The sequence below is a fragment of the Microtus oregoni genome, unplaced genomic scaffold (genome assembly GCF_018167655.1).
Source record: "Microtus oregoni isolate MIOR12 unplaced genomic scaffold, Mior012 000013F_ref0000133, whole genome shotgun sequence".
Classification (NCBI taxonomy): domain Eukaryota; kingdom Metazoa; phylum Chordata; class Mammalia; order Rodentia; family Cricetidae; genus Microtus; species Microtus oregoni.
In genome coordinates this window covers 1,498,702-1,521,493 of record NW_024543072.1, presented here as the reverse complement: position 1 = coordinate 1,521,493, position 22,792 = coordinate 1,498,702, and the positions used below count along the sequence as shown (strand labels likewise).

Here is a 22,792-nt window from a genome sequence, read left to right as displayed (position 1 = left end):
TTGACACAAAAATAGGTGACTTCTAAAGCATGCTCCATCAATACAAGGAAAATAAAAGTAATTCAACACTGGTATATGTCTCTCAGAGTAAAGGCTTCATATGTGGCTGGGCTCCTATAAGTTGGATGGGAGGGTGCACTCCAGGTTAGCTTGGAGAGGAGCAGGAAAAGGAACCTGAGCAGCAGCCTGCTCCTAGATGCCTATCAGGAGGCTTTTAGGGTAAGGAGTGCATTTGGTGATATGCACAGATTTTAGTTTTATCAGAACTTTATACTCTTCCTCCCCCCACAAATTAATGTTCTTTTAGTGTGGGATTCTGTTTTTAAGATTTTTTATGTGTATGAGTATTTTGCCTGCATGTATATCTGTGCACCACTTGTGTCTGGTGCCCACAGAAGCCAGAGAGAACACAGGGTCCCCTGGAACTTAAGATGATCGTGAGCTACCATGTGTGCTGGGAATGAATCTGGGTTTCCTGGGAAAGCAGTCAGAGCTCTTAAGTGCTGAGCCATCTCTCCAGCCCTCAGGTAAATGTTTCATTTTGCTTTTCAGAAGGTTGATAAGGATGGTAAAACCTGAGGTCCATGATGAAATGTTAGATTTGATCAACTATCAAAGACCTCACTGAGGCATGAAGAAAACAAAACAGCACCAACTAAAAGCTTCAGTTGACAACTATCATCTACAGCGTGCCTGCCCAGGGATCACCCACGAGGAGAAGATGGACTCCACAGCCCTGAATTCAATGTGCCCCAGCATGCAAAACAAATAATACAAATTAACAATAAAATTCATCAAAATTTTGCAATAACTAAAACCAGAAATGGACACAGAACAAGAAAAACTGACTGAACACAGGAAATTGTAACAGAAACAAAGACTGATAGGTTAGATGAGAAACACTGCTTTCAACAGAGTGGTGTGGCCTTCCCACAGGACACCTGCCGGGAAAGCAGCCATGAACTCTGTAGAAGGTACAAGGAGAGCAATCCCCAGTGTTCTAAGGAGGAAATACCAGCAGGCATGGTGTGAAGGAAAATTCACAGACTGCTCCAGGCAGATCAGATCCTGGGCCATAAACAGAACTAGGACTCAATGCACTCTGACTATACCAAGCTGAAACTAGAAAAGCCCAACAGACTATACCTAGAAGCCAGTAGCAGCTCTTACAATAATTATTTACCTCCACATGTACAGGTGTTTTGTCTGCATATATGCCTATGCATCTTATGCATATCTGGTGTACAAGAGGCCAGAGGAGGGCATTGGATCCCCTGGAACTGGAGTAACATATCTTTGAGAGCCACCAGGTTAAGCAGGGAATCAAACCTGAGTCCTCAGGACTCTCAACCACTGAGCCATCTCCCCAGCCAAGTACCAACCTTTTAAAGCTCTAAAAGTATCAACATTAAATAACTTCCAATAATTCACTAAAGGAAACCTCAACAGAAAGTAATAAAATAATCTAGGGCTAACAGGAAGAAAATAATAGGTAGCATGTCAGCAAACATGAAATCCAGTTATACCGGGCTGAGAGGGATATTTCTGTAATAAATGCTTATAATTAAACACTTACACCAGCCGTGAAGAAAAGCTTTTAAATAAGTAACCTGTTTTTTTTTTTAAAAAAAAAGAAGATAATTAAAACAAGCAGAGCTAAAATCTCTAAGGAAAATATGTAAGAAACTGGAGAGAAAAAATTCAGTGAGGCAGAAACATGGTGCTCTGAAAACACAGCAAAATGGAAAACCTCCTGCACCACAGACAATGAAGAGATTATCAGTATCAAGAATAAACCAGAGGAATTACTAATCCAACTGGTGAAAAGAAATGAATAACTTGCTGTTCGTAAGGTGACAACACTGGAAAAGGCCACATTTTTCCAAACTCACCAATAACCCAAGCCCAAACTACTCCACTCTCTCGAGGCCAGTTTAGATTATGACTACCCAGCCCCAGGGCCTAGAACTCTCCCCATTCCATCCTGCAGTACCCCATGCTGTCTCCTGGAAATGCTTGGGGAACAGAACCGACTGTCAGAAGGACCGTGGTCAGTCAGCGCCCTTCACGGGGGTGGGGGTGGGGGTGGGGTCTGAACCCCCACGCTCTGGGTTTCTGATCTCTAAGGAACATCCTCATTCTGCTGACGGTCTACACAGATCGTCAATCTCCTCTTCACTGCAAACCCGTGAGCAACAGAGCAAAGAGGTTTCAGTTCACACGTGAGAAATGTGAGTTCACCGTGTAGGAGCCTTTTCCAAATGTGAGTTCTGAGTGGATGAAAGCGAAGAAAGAACAGCCCCCATGCTAAGCTCCACCCTCCTTTCCCGACGGTGGGGGAGGGGCAGGGGCGTGCACTCATTCTCACCTGTATCTTTACAGAAAATCTTGGTCAACAAAATCAAATTTTCATAGCACAAGCTGTAGGGAAATTATATTAATATATCATTTTTGACTTTTATTCAAAATTTTACTGACTTTCTTATATCCCAAGTAATGGAATGGCTTTATTTATGTTAAAAATATCTAGTCATCTTTAGTATTCTGGCTCATACCAAAGGATGCTCAGGTGTGGCTCTTTCAGTTTTACAGAGAAAAGGATTTGGAAAACTCATCATCTGACACACACAAATGAACTATTTCTTTCTCCTTCCACTGTGCACCAGAGGCCGGCACTAGTCCTCAAAGCAGTGTCTCAGACTTTTCTGTTTTGACATTTCATTGAAACGTGAATAAATAATTTTTGCTATAAATTTAATTCCGGTGAAATACAACCATGAAGATAAGCTCTTCATAACAAACACATCTGCCCACGTTACTGAAGACCAGGCTCACCGTGGCCTCCACTCCCTGATAAAAAAACAAAATGCTTCGAAAGAAAAGAAATAATGCGTGTGGCCCAAAGCGGTCACGCTTTGCTCCTGAGACTGACTGTGGGCAGTCACGTGGGGGCCGCTCGGTGGACGATCATGTAAGATTATCTGAAGCAGCACGTGGAGAAGAAAATAAAGGGGGGGGGGGGAACAATTATAGAGAAAGGGAAAGGGAAGGGAAGGGAAGGGAAGCAAAGCAAAGCAAAGCAAAGGAAAGGAAAGTGGCATTGCCCCCTCCTTGCCAGGACTAAATGAAGGTTGAGGCTGCACCTGAACCCAGTCCCTCAAGTCTCATCAGCTGGCTCCAGGTGACAGAATGCTGTATGCAGATGCTGTGCAGGAAGCCTCTAGCAATTCTGAAAGGACACTGTTCTAGAGGGCATTTATTTGGGTCCTCTACTTTGCCCATCTTTCCTCACGTGTGTGTGCATGCCTGCACACATGTGCGCACACAGAGTCATGGAGATCACTCTGAAAGGTAGGAGAGGAGATCATCATGGCTTATGGTTTACGACAAATGTTTATCATCCAGCACAATGGAAAGCCACGTGCCCCGGAAGGTACAGAAGGTACTAGACGCTCAGGAGAATGTCGCTATCAGCTGGGGTGATCCGATTTTTCCATAGTGATCCTAACGCGTTTTTCCAGTTCCAATAAGGTTTGATAAAATTTTTCGGCGGTGTCTTCATCTATGTCCATCTGGAAAACAAGCACAAATAGAAATGACTACAAGAGAAAAATAAAACAAACCACATAGAAGCAAAGGGAGGGCATCCCTGAGTTTAACTGGAAGCTAGGAAGGGGCAGAGGGACCATTCAGGGACCGTTGGGAAATACTGAGGCCATAAATGCTCATGTAAATTCAGCACTCACCAAACCTCCCACTGCCCGCAAAGATATGGAGTGCAAGTGTTTTCCCACGGTCTCCTAGCACCCAAGCAAGGGCTGAAGGAAACGGGAGAGAGGAACTCTAGAGTCTGTAGTGATGTTTCACTTGTATTTTAACAAATAAAGACTGCCTGAAGATCAGAGTAAAACAGCCCCACTGGTCAGACTCACAGAGCAGGCAGTGGTAACACACACCTTTAATTCCAGTTGCCAGACTAGTTTGCCATAGAAACAGAGAGGTAGTGGTGCACGCCCTTAATCCCAGCCCTAGAGAAGACTGTAATATGGGAGGAGACTGCCCTCACACAATCTCATTCTGAGATTCCTGGAGGCAGGATCGCCATTTCGTACTGAGGTAGAGATAAGAGCTAGTGGCTGGCTATTTTGTTTTCCTGACCTTCAGGTTGAACCCCAATATCTGTCTCTGGGTTTTTATTAATCGTGCTACAGGTCTGGATTCCTATAGATGCTCACCCCCTCCAAAGTGCTCCCGTGTGTAAGAAATAGGAGATTCTATCTCAAGTCACTATTCTTTGCATTCTTGTTCTTCCTGCAGAAAATCTTATCTTATCAGGACAAAAAGAACCACTTTCAGCTGCTACAATCAGGCTATCTTTTTTTCCAAGTCAGTGAAAGAGGATCGTCTTAAAACTGAAAGACTAAGGATTAAGGAAACTTGTTAACAATTTGGATGTAACATTTATCCACATTTAATCCTGTTAGTTCTTCATTTTGAAACTGGAGATGTTACAGAACTCGCCTGTGCAATCTCACCTTTTTTTTTTTTATTATGTATACAATGTTCTGTCTGCATGTATGCCTTCCCGCCAGAAGAGGGCACCAGATCTCATAGATGGTTGTGAGCCACTATGTGGTTGCTGGGAATTGAACTCAGGACCTCTGGAAGAGCAGCCAGTGCTCTTAACCTCTGAGCCATCTCTCCAGCCCTTTTTTTTTTTTAAATTAAATTCCTTCCTCAACAATTCTGCGTCTTTATTACACTCATCCCCACCCTCTCTTATGCCCCCACCCCACCCCTCCCTCTTCCTGCTTTCATGTAGTTTTGTCTTTTCGTTGTGACAAACTGGGTTTAAGGGTGGTCCACAAATGCCTGGGTGAGGAGGTCACCACAGCACGGAGGCTCATGGACACACCACTGATGACAATGACCTGCCCTCCTCCAAGATCTGTCCCTAGTTCCCCCTATCAGTTAGAAGAGGGGAGAGCAGATTTCTCCCAGTGAATCAAAAGCTAAAATATTTTCTCCAATGAATTTCATAGAAAATTATATGAAATGCCTGGGTTTGTAAAATTAAACATTTTCTCCCCCATAAGTAAATCACTACCTGTAAGGTTATAAAATAGCAAATTTAAGTAATTTAAATAAACTCTGAAAGTCCTAAAGTGAGCATATTAAATTGCAACAGAATTTCACAAAATATATCATTTTGGATGTTAAGAATCAGTAGTTAACTCAAATTTGAGTTAAACAAATAAAAACCCAACTCAGAGCAGGGAGCATGGTGGTACTTATCTTCCGTCCAGAAGGCAGACAGCAGAGGCAGGCAGACCTGCGATCTGCTTCTGCAGGTCAACCTAGTTAAGCAGCCAGTTTGTGTGGCTAATTTTATGCCATTGTGACACAAACTATGGTCATTTTGAAAGACGGACCCTCAATGGAGGAAAATGATCCCACAAGATTGGCCTGTGGGACATTTTCTTGGTTGGTGAGGGATTTGGGAGAACCCTGAGAGCAGCGCCATCTCAGGGATGATGGTCCTGGGTGCTATCTTCAGAAAGCACAGTGAGCAAGCCACTGGGAGCAAGCCAGTAAGCAGTTCTGCATGGCCTCTGCCTCTGTGTGTGACTCCAGGCTCCTGCCCTGACTTCTCTCATGAAGGACTGTGATGTGGAAGTATAAGGTGCTTAATAAGCCCTTTCCTCCTCAAGTGGCTTTTGTTGCAGCGTTTATGACAGAACAGAAGCCCTATCTAAGACAGAGTTCCAGGCCAGCCAGAGTAACGTGGTGAGACTCAGTCCTAAAACCAAACAATCATAGAGGGGAGGGAGGGAGGGGAGAGAAGCGAAGGGAAGGAAAGGGGTATTGCCCCCTCCTTGCCAGGACTAAAAGGAGGTTCAGGCTGCACCTGAACCAATCACTCAAGTCTCATCCGCTGGGCTCCAGGTGACAGAGTGTAAATGCAGTAAAGAAGAACTTGGAAACGCCGTCATCAACCACGTCGCCTCTGCACCGCTTAACTGTTTCAACATCTCAAAGCCATGCCTGGGCTAATACGCTGTGGGGAACCCACAAGGGAAGACAGTGCGAAGGGTCAACTCTACCTGCCTGAGAAACCACTTCTCGAAAATGCTCCCAAGTCACTGGTATCCAATACACGCTTTCTACGAAAGGCTGCTTTTTACCGGCAGGTGACAGGGGAAGCAGCATTTGAGGCTGGCTGTCACTAGACTCACGCTGCTGCCAAACGGACAGAGGTCACCTACTTGGCTCAATCTAGTTGTATTTTACACCAGTGCATCCTCAGTTCGGGGATGGGAAAAGCAGGCGGCTACAATAAACCTTGCTCGTGACAAAGTTACAGCATGTTCTTGTAGTCCCAAGTAAATATTCTCACTTCCCCCACAATGTAATTTTATATGATTACTTTTAAGATAAGATTTCAAAAGACTAAGCCGGGTGATGGTGGCGCACGCCTTTAATCCCAGCACTCGGGAGGTAGAGACAGGCGGATCTCTGGGAGTTCGAGGCCAGCCTGGTCTACAAGAGCTAGTTCCGGGACCAGCACCAAAGCTACAGAGAAACCCTGTCTCGAAAAACCCAAAAAAATTCAAAAGATGAAAGTGATTTTCTCTATTTTACCCGTCTCTTCAAAGCATCTGTCTAACAATGCTGCTAATAATCTCAAACAGAATGCGCATTCCAAGAGATATTACTGTGACAAAGAAAGATGTTCTCTGTTCCATACAACTCAGGATGTATTTATTAAGAGTCTCCATGTGAGGCAGCATACAAGGGAAGCAGGTACAATCCCTCTCACGAAGCTTACATGCTGAGAGAGGCAGCTGAGAGTGAGTGCTACCCAGAACAGGTCTGAGAAATCCCGTAACAGGGCACAGGGCCCAGTCTAGAGAGACACAGAAGACTGAGAAGAAGGTAGGACCTGAAAGATGAGCAGACATCAACAGAAACACAGGTAAGAGCAGCTTAGTGGGAAGAAGATGCTCTGAGACGGGAGGGAGAAGAAAACAATGAAACAGACCCTGAGGACGCCAGAGTGAGGGCTCAGGCACAGAGCTGTGTGGCTGATCTGTCAGCATCATGAGTCCGGAGTATCTGACTGGCAGCATATTCCACATGACAACACAAACCGAATTACCTTTTGGTCCTTGACGTAATTAGTCCCGAAGCCTGTGGTGGAGCTCACGTATTTGGTCAGAGGGTTGAGAGACTCAGGTTTTTGGTGGAAAAGCCACACCTGGAAGGATAAAGCATGTCAGTGACATCGCTCCTGCCCCAAGCAAGTGAGATTTGCCATCAAGAAATCGCAAGAGTCCTCTCAAAAAGCAGCAGCTAATCTAAGGATCTTTGGAAAGTGCTGTCATGTTCTGAAGGGAGAATATAAGGCAGCCTGCTTCACAGTAGACTTTAAGAGCTAACCTAAGCAAAAAAACAAAACAAAAACAAAACTTCACCCACCTTCTCCCTTAATCCCCATATAAATCCATGTCTCAGACACTGGTTAATTCAGTGTCGTTGTCTGCCCACACCACAGTAAAGCACAGGTCGCTGGGATATTATCAATGAGAAGAGGCACATGTCCACAAGATGTACACAGCACAAAAAGGAAGTCTTCTTTCCTTTCCTATTTTGCAGCCACTTAGCTTACATCTCTGGGAGTAACCCACTCTTGGGAGCAATGTCAAGAAATACCTGCATTGAGAAACACATCCTTCTCTCTTAAATGGAAGCATAACACACAGAGGTTTTCTCTTGAACAACAAACCTGCAAATTTTCCAATCTGTGTATACTGAGCTGTTTTGTTGGCTTCTGAAAGAACAGCATCCCATCCTGGGCATGAGCTGTAACTAGTATGTTCAGCTTTTAGTTAAAGGATATATGCAGCAGACTGCAGTCTCTATGATCACAAACTAAACCACGATGGATGATGAGTACATCTACAGAAGAAATGCCAAAGATGGAAGTTCTTGGTGAAGGGTATGCGCCTTTAATACTTGGCTCACCTTGCCCGTGAGTTCTCCACAGCTCCTACTTCCTTATCACCAGCCACCACAGCCCTGGATCAGATGTCCTAAGCTTTGCTCATCTGAGCTGAGCTCTGAATTATAGATTGAATTTGCACTTCTCTCAGCATCACTGTGATGAAGAATCTTTTCACATGACTGAGAATGTTCAGAATCTTATGTCTGACTTTTTTGCCTGTGACTCCGACAAGTGCTGTCTTCCCTTTGCTGGGAGTCTCGATTTACTAAGAAAATATTTACCTTGATCTAAGACAGATGCTTGTATTCTGCCTTGTGCTTTATTTATAGTGGACTTTGGGACCACACAAAGTTTATTTTAATTTCCACTCTTTTAGAGTGTCCACACTTAGATAAGTCTTTGCATTCTGAAATGTCCCATAAATTCCCCATATTTTCTTCCAAGAATTTTAGGCTTTAATTTTGACATATAAACCCCTTCACCTATCTAGAACATTATTTTGGTGGAAGGCAGGGAATGATGATCATAATCTCCCTTTTGGCTACATCCTTGCTAAAAAGGGCATCTTTTCCCTCCAACTCTGATTATTAACACAGACTAAATCTCTGTACGTTTAAGGGCCAATTTCTAAACTTCCTATTCCATGCCACTGAGCCATCAGATTGTATTTGTATTGATAAAGATCTAATGAGTCTCTGCAATGCCCCTGCTTCCATTCACTGCTCTGGTTCTTATTTTATATAAAATAAATGGATGAAAAACATGCTCGAGGGTTCCAAGCCAGGAACCAGAGAACTTGGATCTGAAGGGTAACCATAATTCTGACATCCTCATATTTGGCCTATGCCTTTGCTCAAGCTCAAACTCCCCTCCTGAGGAGGCAAAACTTACACAGCCATTGAGGGAGACCCTAACTGCCCACGTGATGCCCTACCATCCCATCATCGGCGGATGATGTTTGGGATGATGCCCTTCTACTCACGTACATTTCAGAAAATTATAGCAAGATCACCATGGATTTTAACATTTATTTTTATTCTATGGGTATTTTTCCTGCATATATGTATATGCCTACAGAGGTATCAGAACTCTTGGAAGTGGAGCTACAGTTGTAAGCTGCCATATGAGTGCTGGGTCCTCAACAAGGCCAGCAGTACTCACCACTGAGCTGTTTCTCCAGTCCTTCACAATGAAGTTTTTCAACTGCAACACTAGGATCCTGGTGCTCATCCTATCCAAATCGCCTGGTCCCTCAGAGCCCAGATCTAGCTCCACTCTAATCAAAGTCAGTTCTGACGACCTCACTCCCAGTGGGTCCCATGTTCCCCACCCAATGACAAGAAGCCTTGCTTCCTTGCCTATTATATGGATTCATTACTTTCACAAACTTAACTCTAAGCTACGTAGTATCAGAGGATTTTTCTCTTCTAAATATATCCCACACCACTGAAGCTCAGAACATATGTGACCCCAGACACAGATGTACAGAATGAGAAATCCCTCAAGGACTGCGCACTAATGCTTCTTATATCTTGGGATCTATATCAATACCGTCTAAAAGCACTTGTTCACAGTTACTTTGTGCCTACACAAAAACCTATTTGATTCATCCCCTTTATGTTTCCCCCAAACTCAATTTGGTCAAGATTTAAGAAGCAGTCAAGCCTGGACCCACAGTACTAGCCCTCAAGTTTCTAGGATGAAAGTCAGGACTCAGTAGATTGAGTGCCACCAGTGAGAACTAAGACAACAGGAATCCAATCAGAAGGCATGAAGAACAGATGGCAAGTCTCTTCTTGGGTGAGAATTCTGAACCACAAGTAGAGGTTGTCTGTGGAGCTCTGGGGTTCTGAGTGTAATATACAAGAAAATACAACTATAGCTCAACAGCAATGCCTGTCCTGGACGAGGAAACACACACAGCCCACCGTTAGGCACCATTCAAGGAAATCCTATTTTCCTAATAAGATCCTCTTATACCTTGATCCTCTCGTACCAAGATAGGAAGAAACATCTTTACGTTTTTTTCTTTAGGTGTATTTTATGTGGATGGGTGTTTTACTTGCATACACGTCTGGACCACGCGCATACCAGATGCCTATGGAGGTCAGAAAAAAATGTTGGAGCTCCTGAAACTGGAGTTAAAGACAGTTATGCCACATGGGTGTTGAGAATCGAAGCGGGTATCTAAAGAACATGTGTTCTTAACCACAGAGCCACCTGCCGGCTCCAGGAAGGAAACTCGTTAGGTGACAAGAGGGTTTGTTGCCTCGATGTTTATCCCACAAGGCACACCTCCCCGATGGGAACTCATTCACGAGTCACCTCCTTGCTTTAACTGACTCGACAGTGTCCTGCCACCTGTCCTGAGGCTCTTGGTGCAGCTTACTTCTATAGAAATGTGTTGTCTATAGTCAGGTATCTAACATCATAGCAGACGTTAACTGTCAAACTTCTGATATCTTGTGTGTAACACAATACTTACCTTAGTCCCAAATGGAACTTGCTTGTCCACAGAGCTTGTTCCCTTCGAGCAGTGGTTCTCAACATTCCTAAAGCTGCAATCCTTTAATAATACAGGTCCTCATATTGTGGTGACCCCCAACCATAAAATTATTTCGTTGCTACTTCATAACTCTAATTTTGCGACTGTTATGAATTCTAATGTAAATATTTGATGTGTGACCCCTGGGAAACAGTCATTAGATCCCAAAGGGATCGCAACTCAGAAGCTGAGAATCACCGCCTCACAGCCTTTTACCCAGACACTGCTCACTGCCATCAGGAACGTGCACCCTTCTGTCACTAAGCCATGTTGTAGACTATGAAACTCTAGTAACATACCAGCGCTTCTGCTCCATTGTACGGTGTCAGAGTGAAAGCGTTTGCAAAAAAGCGAATCTGACGAAAAGAAAACAATGGTTGTTACGAGGCTATTTAGAGCAGTAACAAAGAGTAAGCTTTTCTCATTTAGATTCAAGAAAGAAAATTTGCATTTATGATTACTGTATATCAAAAACGTCAAGCCGAACAGAAGTCTGTCACTCCGAGTTGAATTCTTAATATTTCAGAACCCAGAATTAAAAGAAAAAGATCAATGTTTACCACTTACCAGCCATAACAGCGGCAAGAGCAATGTCCACACAAAGGGCGGCAGAATTCCATATGTCAGATTGGTCAGTACTACGCCTGGGCACATCACACTGGAGTACAGACCCTGGGAACACAGGAGAGTCGTCTGAGATTGTCATTCAATGCATACTGACTCAGTTCACGGATGCCCGTTAATAAAAGACACACATACAAGCCGGGAAAACAGGGAATGGAAGGTTTGCACTCTCATGTGTCCCTGTAACTTAGTAGGGCCATTTAAGTCTAAAATCACTTCCTAGGACCAGGAAGCAAAGGTTATTAGCAAGATGAAGTCTGTTCTCAAGACACTTATAGTTTAAAGAAGAGCCAATCTTAATGATGGGAAAGGAAAGTGGGGCCTGACTACAAAGATTTTCTATTATTGGTTTAATTAAAGATCGATTCGTCACCCCCCAATAAGTATATAATGGGCTTACTGAGTTTAATTCTTGCCTTCAACTTGCTTCTGATTAATTAAATACAGTTGCTAAATTTAAAATTATGCTGTTTCCCTAAAGCAGAGGTTCTCAATCTGTGGGTTACAATCCTTATGGCAAACTTCTACCTCAAAAACATTTATAATACAAGAAATAACAGTAACAAAACTACAGTTATGAAGTAGCAACAAAAATAATTTTATGGTTGGGGGTCATCACAACATGATAACTATATTAAAAGGGTCACAGCACACTTGGGAGGCAGAGGCAAGTGGATCTTTGTAAGTTTGAGGCCAGCCTGGTCTACAAGAGCTAGTTCCAGGACAGACTCCAAAGCTACAGAGAAACCCTGTCTCGAAAAAAACAATAAACAAATAAATAAATAAATATATAAATAAAAGGGTCACAGCATTAGGACAGTTTAGAACCACTGACCTATAGGAACATAGCTGAGTTGGACACTCTTGGCATAAGGAGGAACAAAGATCTTCAACTCAAGATCTCTAGCCAGGTCCTGAGTGAAGGACTGATCACTATGTAAGGATCTATCGTATACTTGTGTGTATATGTTTACATTTATACACACACAAACATATATATGACAATATATATGTCTCTATAAAGAAAGCCTCAGTTAATACAGGGATTAAGGTAATAAGAATTACCCTGTGCCAACCATAGTAAGCCCTACAGCTCTGTAATTAATTTTATTACATTTTATATTATTGTTAGAGTGACTAATTTAACTCATTCTTGCAACTTTTAATCTTGTTCTCTCTCTTTCCTTTTAAATAAAAAGTAGAAAATGACCATAAAAAGTAGCTCATTCCTGTAATTCTAGCCCTTGGAAAGAGGCAGAATTTTGAATTTGAGGCTCAAATAAACTACATAACAGTCCAAGGCCAGTCAAAGTTACATAGTGACACCTTGTCTCAAAAGGGAAGCTGGGTTGCTCTAGGGTTGTAGCTCAGTTGACAGACTGCTTGCCTGGCATGTAGAAAATCAGGTGTGATGGTGTTTGAGGCCAGCCTGGAATATACAAGATGCTGAAGAAAGAGAGACAGAAAGATAAAACAGAAACCTGTCACCAGAGAGCTGAGCTCAAGTGAAATGGCACCAAGTACAAAGCCCCAGGTTTGATCCCCAACACCAAAAAAACTAAAATAATGATTAATTTGTTGAAAAGGTAAGTCAAAAGTATGGAAAATATCATTAGAAAGGCTTCAAATGGAATCCACCAATGTAATTCTTTCTAATTCTTGCTTGGGAATGCTGAAAAAAGAAAAATCATGGGCTGAAAACAAATCTGACAGACTTTAAGACAGCTTCATCAACTTAATCACTCTCCCTCTTTCTTCAAAAAGATAAAATTCCACACCTTACTTGCCAACTAGAATGTAAATAAAATCCCAGAGCTTTTTATGAAAAATAGAACAGAGTCAGCTTGACCCCGCCTTCTGAAAAGGGAGAACCAACAGGATTTGGACAGGTTTTAAAGGTCTCAAAAATGCTAGAAGGAAATGCATAGTTGGACCAACACACGAACTCCGAGCTGCAATGAAAACCAGAAAATGCCCATGGGAAAGACAAGAATTCCTGTTAAGATTCTGGACCTGGGCAATCGGTTGATCCACGGCAGCAGGGATTTCCAGGTGGCTGTGGTCAGTAGAAGCAGCAGGACCGATAAGGTTATTTCCCCCTTTCTATACTCTGTAACCTTACAGAAACAGAGCAGAATCTTATCATGACCTTCCAGAAGGTTTATGACATCTGGCTGCCTTTCAGTCACTGGCGTGACAGAGGCTAAAAGGCGTGAGGCTTAGCAGGGAAAAAGGTAGCCTTGAGCTCTACTGTAAGCGCTGCCATTCACAAGTCATGTGACCTTTGAGCACATGACTCCTCACAAACTTAAGAGTTCTCTTCTGAAAACTGGAAGACTGAAAGCCACTCAACTGCAGAGGGGTGACATTCAATGACATCACAGGAGGAGAGTACAGCACTGGAAGTGGTCAAGGGCCGCCTGTTAGCAGAGGCCAGCGTTCCTGAAGAATACAGCCTGGTAAACAATCTGCACCTCCCTAAGAGGACAGGAGCTGTTTATCCCTCCCCTGTAGCTTTCACTATAAGAGTTAGGGGAAGCCAGCCACGCTCTAGAAATAGCGGCTCTGATGGTTAACTTCTGGGTCTCTGGGACCAGCCTTGCCTTCTGGTTGAAATTCCTGTTCAAAGCCACATTCAGAAGGTCAGTAGCGTATTTGGAGGAGCTGTAGGGTTCCGGGCCTTTGCTGTGCTGGATATCCTCAAGGCTGAAGTTAGATTTCTTGGCATTACGAGAAGAGGTCCAGATGAGCTGGGAGGGGCTGTCACTGTGGCAGAGAAGGGGTTCCAGTTCCCGGATCTGAGTGAAGAAGACACAGAATAAAAAAGCTTCACAATCCACTGAGGGGCACATGCTAACAATTTAAAACACCCGATAAGACACCCCAAGCCAGGTGATCAGGCCAACAAGGAAAGGCCATAAACTCTGTCATCGTCATTCTGAGCCAGGCTGTCACTATGCTCTACACTATGCTCCATGCACTGCGTCCACAGGCTGGCTCTGAACTCTCCATCTTCCTGCCTCCGTCTCCCAAGTGCTGGGATTATAAACACGTGCCAAACATGCCTAACCTTGGAATATGTACTCTTGATATGAGGTGATGAGAAAGGAATTTATATTTACAGTCTTTCCAAAAACATTCTGCAGACTAACCATGAGCTAAACATCAGGAAATCTGAGAGACAGTCTGTGAAACACCTGGGTAGAAAGCCCATGAACTGTGAGGTCCTCAAAAACAAGGCAAGACTGTAAAACTCCCACAACAAAGATCCTAAGGGACCTTGACTATAAAATGGATGTATGTGGTGCCCTGGATCGAATCCCAGAGCTGATAGTGAGACTTTAGAAAACTGGCAACTTAAGTTAGTACAGACTTACTTAATAACATACCAGTACTGTACCATTTATTCTGACAAATGTACCATACTGACACAAAATGTTAATAAGAGAAACTGAATACAGGATGCACAAGAACTCGCTGTACTATCTTTGCAAAAGTTTTGTAAATCCACAACTACTGGAAAACATTAGTTCATTAGAGAAAAATCTACCAACAAAGCTTCCAGATGTGCCCCATGCACAGTGGACAAATGAGCCGAACACAATCAGGAAGAACTCCATAGATAAAACCAAGTCCCACTCCTCAGCAGCAAGACCTCGCTGAACCTGGAGCTCACAGAAAGAATCCCCACTCTTTACCACCACGATGGGTGCCAGCTCAGCATTCTTACATGCTAATCAAACCAGCAATGGATCTGTTTGTTCATTTACACGACCCCTAAATTCAGGTTTGTGTTTCATGAACTGTGGTCAGATTCCTAAACCTAACTGAAGTAGAAGGCACTGCAATCACAGCTTTAGAATCTGGTAAGTGTGTTCTGACACACGCACCCCTCCCCAGGATAACATGTCTGCCTGCAGAAAGACATACTAGGACGTCTGTGACAACTGCCCCATGACCACAGCTCTCATTTGTTTTCCTAACAATTTAACTCTATAAACCATATATACATCAAAACTTGAGACTATCAATATTATTAATGAATTAATTCTCTGTCATTACCTCTTTTTATTTCAATATTGTTTGTTTGCTTGTTTGCTTGCTTTGAGAAAGGGGCTCACACTGTAGCCCCAGATGGCCTCAAGCTTGCAGCAATCCTCCTATCTCAGCCTGAGCATTGGGATACAGGTGTGAGTCATCACTTCTCAATTACTGTACAAGCTGTCCCATAAGAGTGAGCCAGAGGCAACCTCATAGAACACACTTAGATAAGTCACACATCTCATGCTGAATCTGCTATATGTGCCTAGAATTGGACTTTCAAGTATGGGCTCTTAAGAAGAAACCATGATAATGAAAAGCCAACTCTGCATCAGTGTCTAATGACAGCATGCTGGCTATCCCGGGCTACCTGTGTCTAACAACAGCATGCTGGCTATCCCGGGCTGTGTCTAATGACAACATGCTGGCTATCCCAGGCTATCTATCTGTGTCTAATGACAGCATGCTGGCTATCCCAGGCTATCTGTGTCTAACGACAGCATGCTGGCTATCCCAGGCTACCTGTGTCTAATGACAACATGCTGGCTATTCTGGGCTATCTGTGTCTAAGGACAGCATTCTGTCTATCCTAGCCTATCTGATGCCAAGCCCAGTTTTTAGAACTACTTAGGGCAGAACTAATGTGCTTTTTCTGCTGTTATACATGTCATTTCCAATAGGTGACTGGGGTCTGGTAATCTGCTTCCTCTGTTCTCTAGGTAAGCAACATTTCCAGAGGCCAGCAGACAGACTTCATTACTCAAAGATTTCATGGTAACCAGACTTTAAGGAGCCTTCACAAAACAGTCACATGTCTATTCACATTGTCGCGATCACAATGTGAATGTGATGGAATTAGTAGGACCCAAGCCTTTTTTTTTTTTTTTACCAGGATAAAGTGGCCAAAGAGATTTGTTTCAAACACCTCCTGGAAGCCATCAGCAGTGACCTTGTCATTCTGGGTCAACAGTCCTTCCGCTGTGGAGAACATATGAACCACATTTCTGAAACAGCAGAAGACAGCGGGGTGACATTTAATGCTCCTTTAACTGAAAACATTAAAGATGTTACACACACACAGACACACAGACCTTCTTTGAAATTATAATGACAAAATACCAACTTCTTGGCCATGTGTGAGTATTAAATGAGTTACTAAATGCTTTTTCCCCCACTGCACCAATTCATGGATGTACTTATCATGCCTGTCTGCTCCCACTACCCAATCAGATTACATGTAAATTATTCTTGGGCAATCACAGCTACGCCAATGAGAAAAGGTCTCCAGCCATGTCAAGTGTGTTTGATTACTGAAAAAGTTAAGCAGGTTGTCTTTTTCACTAGGAATTCTAGAAGCATCAAACAGCTTAGTAGTGGGATCTGTGCATGTTTCGTCTTCATGGAAGAAAAGTGAAGAGAAAGTAAACATGAAGCCCACATCAATGAATAAACCTCTATGAATAAACGCACTGGGTTGCAAACCGGACTTATTTCTGACTCTGGTTCATGGCTAGATAGCTTTGAAAGGCACTAGACTCGTGAGGATTGAGAGTCTCTCAGGCAGACATGCGTTATTCGCATCCTCTCAGCCTACTGGCCAGAGTAGCTGGCACGTAGCTAGGTATCTTCTGATGCAGGAGGCTGTCTAAGAATGCCACATATCTAGGACCGTTCCGCCAGCAGCACATTCAGCCAAATCAAACGCTGATGGCATGATCCATCTGACAATATGGAATGTTCCAGAGTCTTAGAACATTATAAAAATCATGACAACGTGCGGAGTTCTCCACAAAGACGAGTACTTGACGTGCCTACTATGGATCAACTCCTCCTGTCCAGGTATCTTCATCCTCCTCAGCGTCCCCTCACTCAACAAAGGCAAAACCATGGCAGCAGAATGAATACCTTTCTTGCAATCGGTTCACCTAGAACTGTGGTTCTCAACCTTTCCTAATGCTGCGACCCTTTAATACAGTTCCTCATATTGTGGTGACCCCCACCCCCCACACACACCATAAAATTATTTTCATTGATACTTCATACATGTAATTTTGCTAGTTATGAATCGTAATGTAAATATCTGATATGCAGGCTATCTGATATGTAACCCCTCTGAAAGGGTTGTTTGAGCTTCCTCCACCCCTGAATGGGTTATAACCCACAGGCTGAGAACCACTGATGTAGAACATAAAAATTACCTTGAAAAGATGCCCAAGAAAAACGCTTTGAAATTTAGTTGGGGATTAGGCATGATCCCAGCATTCAGATATAAGTAGTCTAATCTTTGAAACCTACAAACAAAACACCAAAATGACATTATTAGAAAAGACAAGACAAGAGTGCACTCCTCCCCTAGAATACAGAAGATCCAAGCACAGAAAAACCCTTTCTGAACCAACTAAGATGTCCATGCAGGCTAAGAAACACCAGGGTTAAATAGTTCTTTCTCAACAGTTTCTCTAGCCATAGTGAGTATCTTTGCTCTGGGTGGTTTCAATTGGGCTTTCAAGTTAAATTTCTATAGAAAAATCCAACTGCGGCCCACCAATCAGGCACTGAACATCCTCTATCAAACCATCCTCCTCCTCGTCCTCCTTTTACAAAGCTACTGCCCTTCTTCTCAGTTCACATCTTCCATAGCTGACAAGTTAAATTTACATCACGTATAGCAGGCCTGACTGGACCGATCAGCGCCAGAATCTGGATGGCCTGGTATCTACCAAAACAGAAGACCCAAGTGGAAACCAATCAGTGCTCATGGCCAGGGTCTATGTATCATAAACTGATTAATAGCCACTCTCCTACCCTGACATTGTAAATGCCCTGTGGGAATTAGGTATGGTGAAGCTGAGAAACACAAACCTGAGTGAGCTTTTCCAGTTCTGGAACTTCATAAGCTTTAATATAAATGCATCCCTTTGGAAAGAGGATCAAAGCAGGCAGTAGGTGCTCCCATGATACCCAAGCAAGACACATGCTCAGAGTATCTCCCAGAACCCTAGGCAGCACACTGTGTCCTCCACGTAATCAAGGACAGATCCACAGCTAATAAAACTGGACGTCTGAAATATATGCTTGGCTGACAATATGGATTGTGCACCTGCATTTCTTGATCATGCTATGTAATAACCATATGGTCCAAACTATTGAAACGACTATTTTAAGTGATGACACTGTTGCCACTATAGCCGCCACTCATCATGGAGGTGAAGCCAGTGGGACCCCAGGTTAATTACTCTATTATCAAACTTTAGTAATAGGAACTTCTTTTCCTAGGCATGGAAAAGCAAGGCTTAGTAAAAATGTGGGAATGAAGCTCTGGCTTCAACCAAACAATGTAATTAGTGTATTCAAAGATGAAAGGATTGCCATAGTGTCTCTATCTAGATAAAAACAGCATCAGTATTTCTTATGGGTTCCAGCCGAACAGAGGACTGTGTGTGGGTGGAGAGACCTGGTGTCAGATATAAAGATGCATTTGCCCACTGGAAAGGGTACTTCCAAGCTCTCAGGGCTCTGAGGTCATTCTGCACAGATTCCCTCAGCACAACACGTTTTCCAGCCTTACATTTACTTCTCATTTACCTCCCCTTACTTCCCTGTCCTTTCTCATTTGACTAACTGCTGTATTTACCGCCCCTTACTTCCCTGTCCTTTCTCATTTGACTAACTGCTATGCGACACTACCGCATCTATCAAAAGGAGACGTACTTTTGCTTGATTTCCTTTGCACCCTGGACCACCGACCGCAGGCTGCTGACATCCATCTGCACAATGCTGACTTGGGCGGAGGGGTGAGAGGCCAGCAGGGCATCACGAACGGCTCCGGCTTTGCTCAGGTTCCTACACGCCAAACACAGGTGAAGCTCCTCGTCTTCTGCCAGCAGCCGACTGCAAAGGGCCAGCCCAATGCCACTGAGGAGACAATCCAGGCACAGGGCATGAGCTCATTGAAATGGTCGGACATTAAAACATTTCTCTCTGGTTCAGACACCTGACTGTGTCAACATGAGCTTCAACAAGAAGCGTGGGCAGACAGAAAATACCCAAACATCACGTGAAGGAAGAAACCCCCTCATAAGTCACTTGATTAGGCTCACATCTAGTTGTTCCCCTCTAAAATAGTTCAATGACACAGGAAGTAGGGTTTGCGGTACCTGTTGTGTTGGGATTTAATATATCCCAGCAAATGCTGTGAAGAGGACCTTATAGGCTGTTTATTATGTCCCCATTTTCTTGTGCTTTCTAGGTCCCTCAAGGGCGTTCTACCTCCTTTTGGTGTTGTTGCTATTAGGGAGACCGTCAATCCCGAAGAGTGAACAGGGTCGTTTCTGTGCTGCTCTCCTGTCCCCCAGGAGAAAGCACAGTAGCATGGCAGGAGGTTGACTCCCTGTCAACTACTAAATCACAGCAGGACAATCAAGAGAAAGAAAAGGCCCTAGGAGCAAGTGACAAAAAGTACGAATACAAATCGGAGAGGAAGACAGAGAAGCAGGGATGAAAGAGCATAGCTCACTGAAACCTTAGACACACTAGGTCAGAAAGAGCGATATGAAAAGTGCCCAGCAGATGGGGCCAGTTTCTGGCAGCAATGACATCCTGGGTACTAATAAATTCTCAGGCAGACTGCCAGCAAATCGAACATCAAAATGAGTCTGGAGTTCACATAATCGGGTGGCCCTGCCAGGAGTAGCAAACATATATAGGCCTACTGATCCTTCCTTCAAAAGGGCAGACCTTTAGTATAAATATACAATTGCACATACCACAATGAATAACAAAGAAACACAAGATCAGGCCTGACTTTTGTATGCACCTTCCACTAAAACCAGTTTACCTAAAGGAGAGGACACGCTAACAAAAGCCCAAGAGAAACCCCTCCTACAGTGGCTTAGTTAGCACGGACATAGTTAGATCTGTATGAATTCCTCGAAAATATCAATGTAACCAGCTTGGAGAAAGGTTGGTCGGTTTCATCCTCCACACATTCTTCGTGGACAAATAAGAAGTCTAGTAGGTAACAAAGTAGGGCAAGGGTCAAATGAGCAAGCCTGGAATAGGTACGAACTGGTGACTGCCTTAGGACAAGCTTTAACAGGAAGCGACTGATCGTTCGATATGTTTCTGAGGAGAGTATGCGAGGCGTGCGGCAGGAATGAAATCTCCCATTGTCGTAAAGTTCGTGGAGGCTGACATTTAAACTCCCGGAGTGTAAGGCACACGGCGTGTTTAGGGTTAAAGTAAACTGAGGATACCTACAGTAACTAGTGGAGTCTGGGTCACTGATGGAGGGGATGGCAGAGTCTGAATGAAACCGTCAGGTCCCTTGAGAGCACTCCAGGGCTCAGGATCACTGTCAGGCTGATCAGTAACTGGAGCTCTGGTTTTCCTCTCCACTTCATGCTTAATTCAAAGCGCCAGTTACCAAGCACCCACAAGGGCAGGCCTGACCACACCTCTTGGGAGGCCCAGAGAAGGGCAGGGCAGGGTCTCTGTGGAATCCCCAACGAAGTGAGTCCAGAGTCACAGACCTGCGCTTCCCCGCACCCCGGAACTTAGCCTCCGGGGTTCCGTAGGAAGCCTCACCTGCTCGCCCCGGTGATCAAAACCACCTTCGGCATCTTGCACGGCGCGCAGCAGAGTTGATCTGCACCGGCGACCACAGCAGCTCACGGCCTGGACCACGATCCGCGCCCTTGCGCACCACGGCCAATCAAGGCTCTGCCAGGCCCCACCTCCCTCTTGCGTCATCCGTCTCCGCCTAGGCCAGCCAATTGCAACCCGGCATCCTCTCTCCACGCCGGGGCCTGGTGGGGTGAGATAGGCCGAGGGGCGGAGCCACGTGACACAGGGGTCCTGGCCAATCAAGGCAGCCCCCGCCCCCAGGACTTTTTGCAGGAGGTGTCACCTCGGGGCGGGGTCTTTGCTCTGCGTAGCGAAAGCGGGCGGGCAAAGGTGGAAGCATCACGTGGACGCTGGCAGAGGGTGGGGTGCAGGAACCTAAGTCCAAGGTTGCATCTTAGAATGTGTAGAACCGTCTTCCGAGCCTTTTCTAAAGCATAATCTTTGAGAAAAGGAACGTGGATTTTATTGTGTTTTATTTATGTCGAGACACGGGTGAATTAGCAATTTCCAAGCTCTGAATGTGGAATGGAAATGAGAATTTCAGAACTCTTAAAGGAATGTGTGCTGTCATCTCCTGCAGTGCCTGTCAGGCCTCTGTAAAGGGCCTTTTTTTGTCGCCCAGATGAGTATTTTGCAGAGAGTGCGGAAGGGGAGGAAGCTAAGTAATGAGGGAGGGAAGGCCAAATGCTTATAAGTTACAACCCCCACTTTTTATTAAGTCTAATTCCTATAAAAGTACCTTGCACTGCTGTTATAATCCTTATTCCAGTTTTCGCTATTTATGGATGGTTGAAAGTCCCCAGTAACATTGAGTAAAGGTACTAGTACTTATACTTACTGCGACTAGACAAACTCCATACCTCTTTCAGAGCTGTAGACTGAATAGCTGTGATCCTAAATGATTGAGATGATATTTTCTGGGGTTTGATCTTGATGTTTTGATTCATGATACCAACTAACAGCTAAAATTAAAATGGATTTTTGATCATTTCCTCAAAGATGGTATCTTAACAGTATTTACTAAAAGCTTTGGAGTAAAATTCTTTGTGATCTTGAGATTCTATACCCAAAGGAGTCTTTCTTTTTTGTTGTTTTGCTTTGTTTTGTTTTTGGAGGCAGGGTTTCTTTGTGTAGCTTTTGCTGTCCTGAAACTAGCTGGGATTAAAGGTGTGTGCCACCACTGCCAGGATCCAAATGTTCTTTTTAAACCCTGGAGTTCAGAGGTGACATGGAAGAGAGCAGAGAGAACTATGTGGCTCTCCAAAAGAAAACCCATTTCTTAGCCAGGCAGTGGTGGTGCAGGCCTTTAATCCCAGCACTCAGGAGGCAAGAGACAGGTGGATCTCTGTGAGTTCAAGGACAGCATGGTCTACCAAGTGAGTTCTAGCACAGGCTCCAAAGCTACAGAGAAGCCCTGTCTTGAGAAAACCAAGAAAGAGAAAGAGAGAGAGAGAGAGAGAGAGAGAGAGAGAGAGAGAACCCATTACTTTAAAGAAGTCAGAAAGCACAATGCCAAGGCCAAGCAGTGTATCCAAACCGCACCCTAGGGTAGCTCTGAAAGTGGCCAACATAAAACTGTAAACTTAAATAAAATATTATGAGGTTTATTTTGAGATTTTTTTTCAAATTGCTATCACCAGACAAGTATAAAATTTATTTTATGTAAACATAATTTCTGAAAGGTAGCAAAGAATTTCCCTCTTCAGATGAAAAATGAAACTCTTTCGCCAGTGTGTCTGCATACAATAGCTCTGTTGTACAGTTCTGAGCATGAACTTTGTCCATGGACGCATCATTTATCACAATGTCGGGTTGGATGTGTCAGCTAGGGACTCAGCCTCACCAAAGTCTCAGATGAGACTTGCTGTAGGGCCAGCTTTGCGTTACACGATGCCTGGAAGACTTCAGAGAAAGTCTGTCCTCTCTCCCCTACATCCTAGGCCAGTGAGAAA

The 22,792-nt window shown here is 43.9% G+C and overlaps 1 protein-coding gene across 1 annotated transcript; it reads right to left on the bottom strand.

The window, feature by feature from the left end:
- Positions 1–3,025: 3,025 nt before the first annotated feature.
- LOC121455259 (3-keto-steroid reductase/17-beta-hydroxysteroid dehydrogenase 7) lies at positions 3,026–20,921 on the bottom strand. Its single transcript, XM_041662894.1, has 9 exons — positions 20,802–20,921; positions 18,927–19,130; positions 17,414–17,506; positions 16,105–16,219; positions 13,778–13,972; positions 11,118–11,222; positions 10,850–10,906; positions 7,160–7,258; positions 3,026–3,572 (listed from the first exon to the last, which is right to left on the bottom strand). The coding sequence occupies exons 1-9, from the start codon at positions 20,834–20,836 to the stop codon at positions 3,471–3,473; spliced, it is 1,005 nt and encodes a 334-aa protein (XP_041518828.1). The 5' UTR covers positions 20,837–20,921; the 3' UTR covers positions 3,026–3,470.
- Between the last annotated feature and the right edge of the window lie 1,871 nt (positions 20,922–22,792).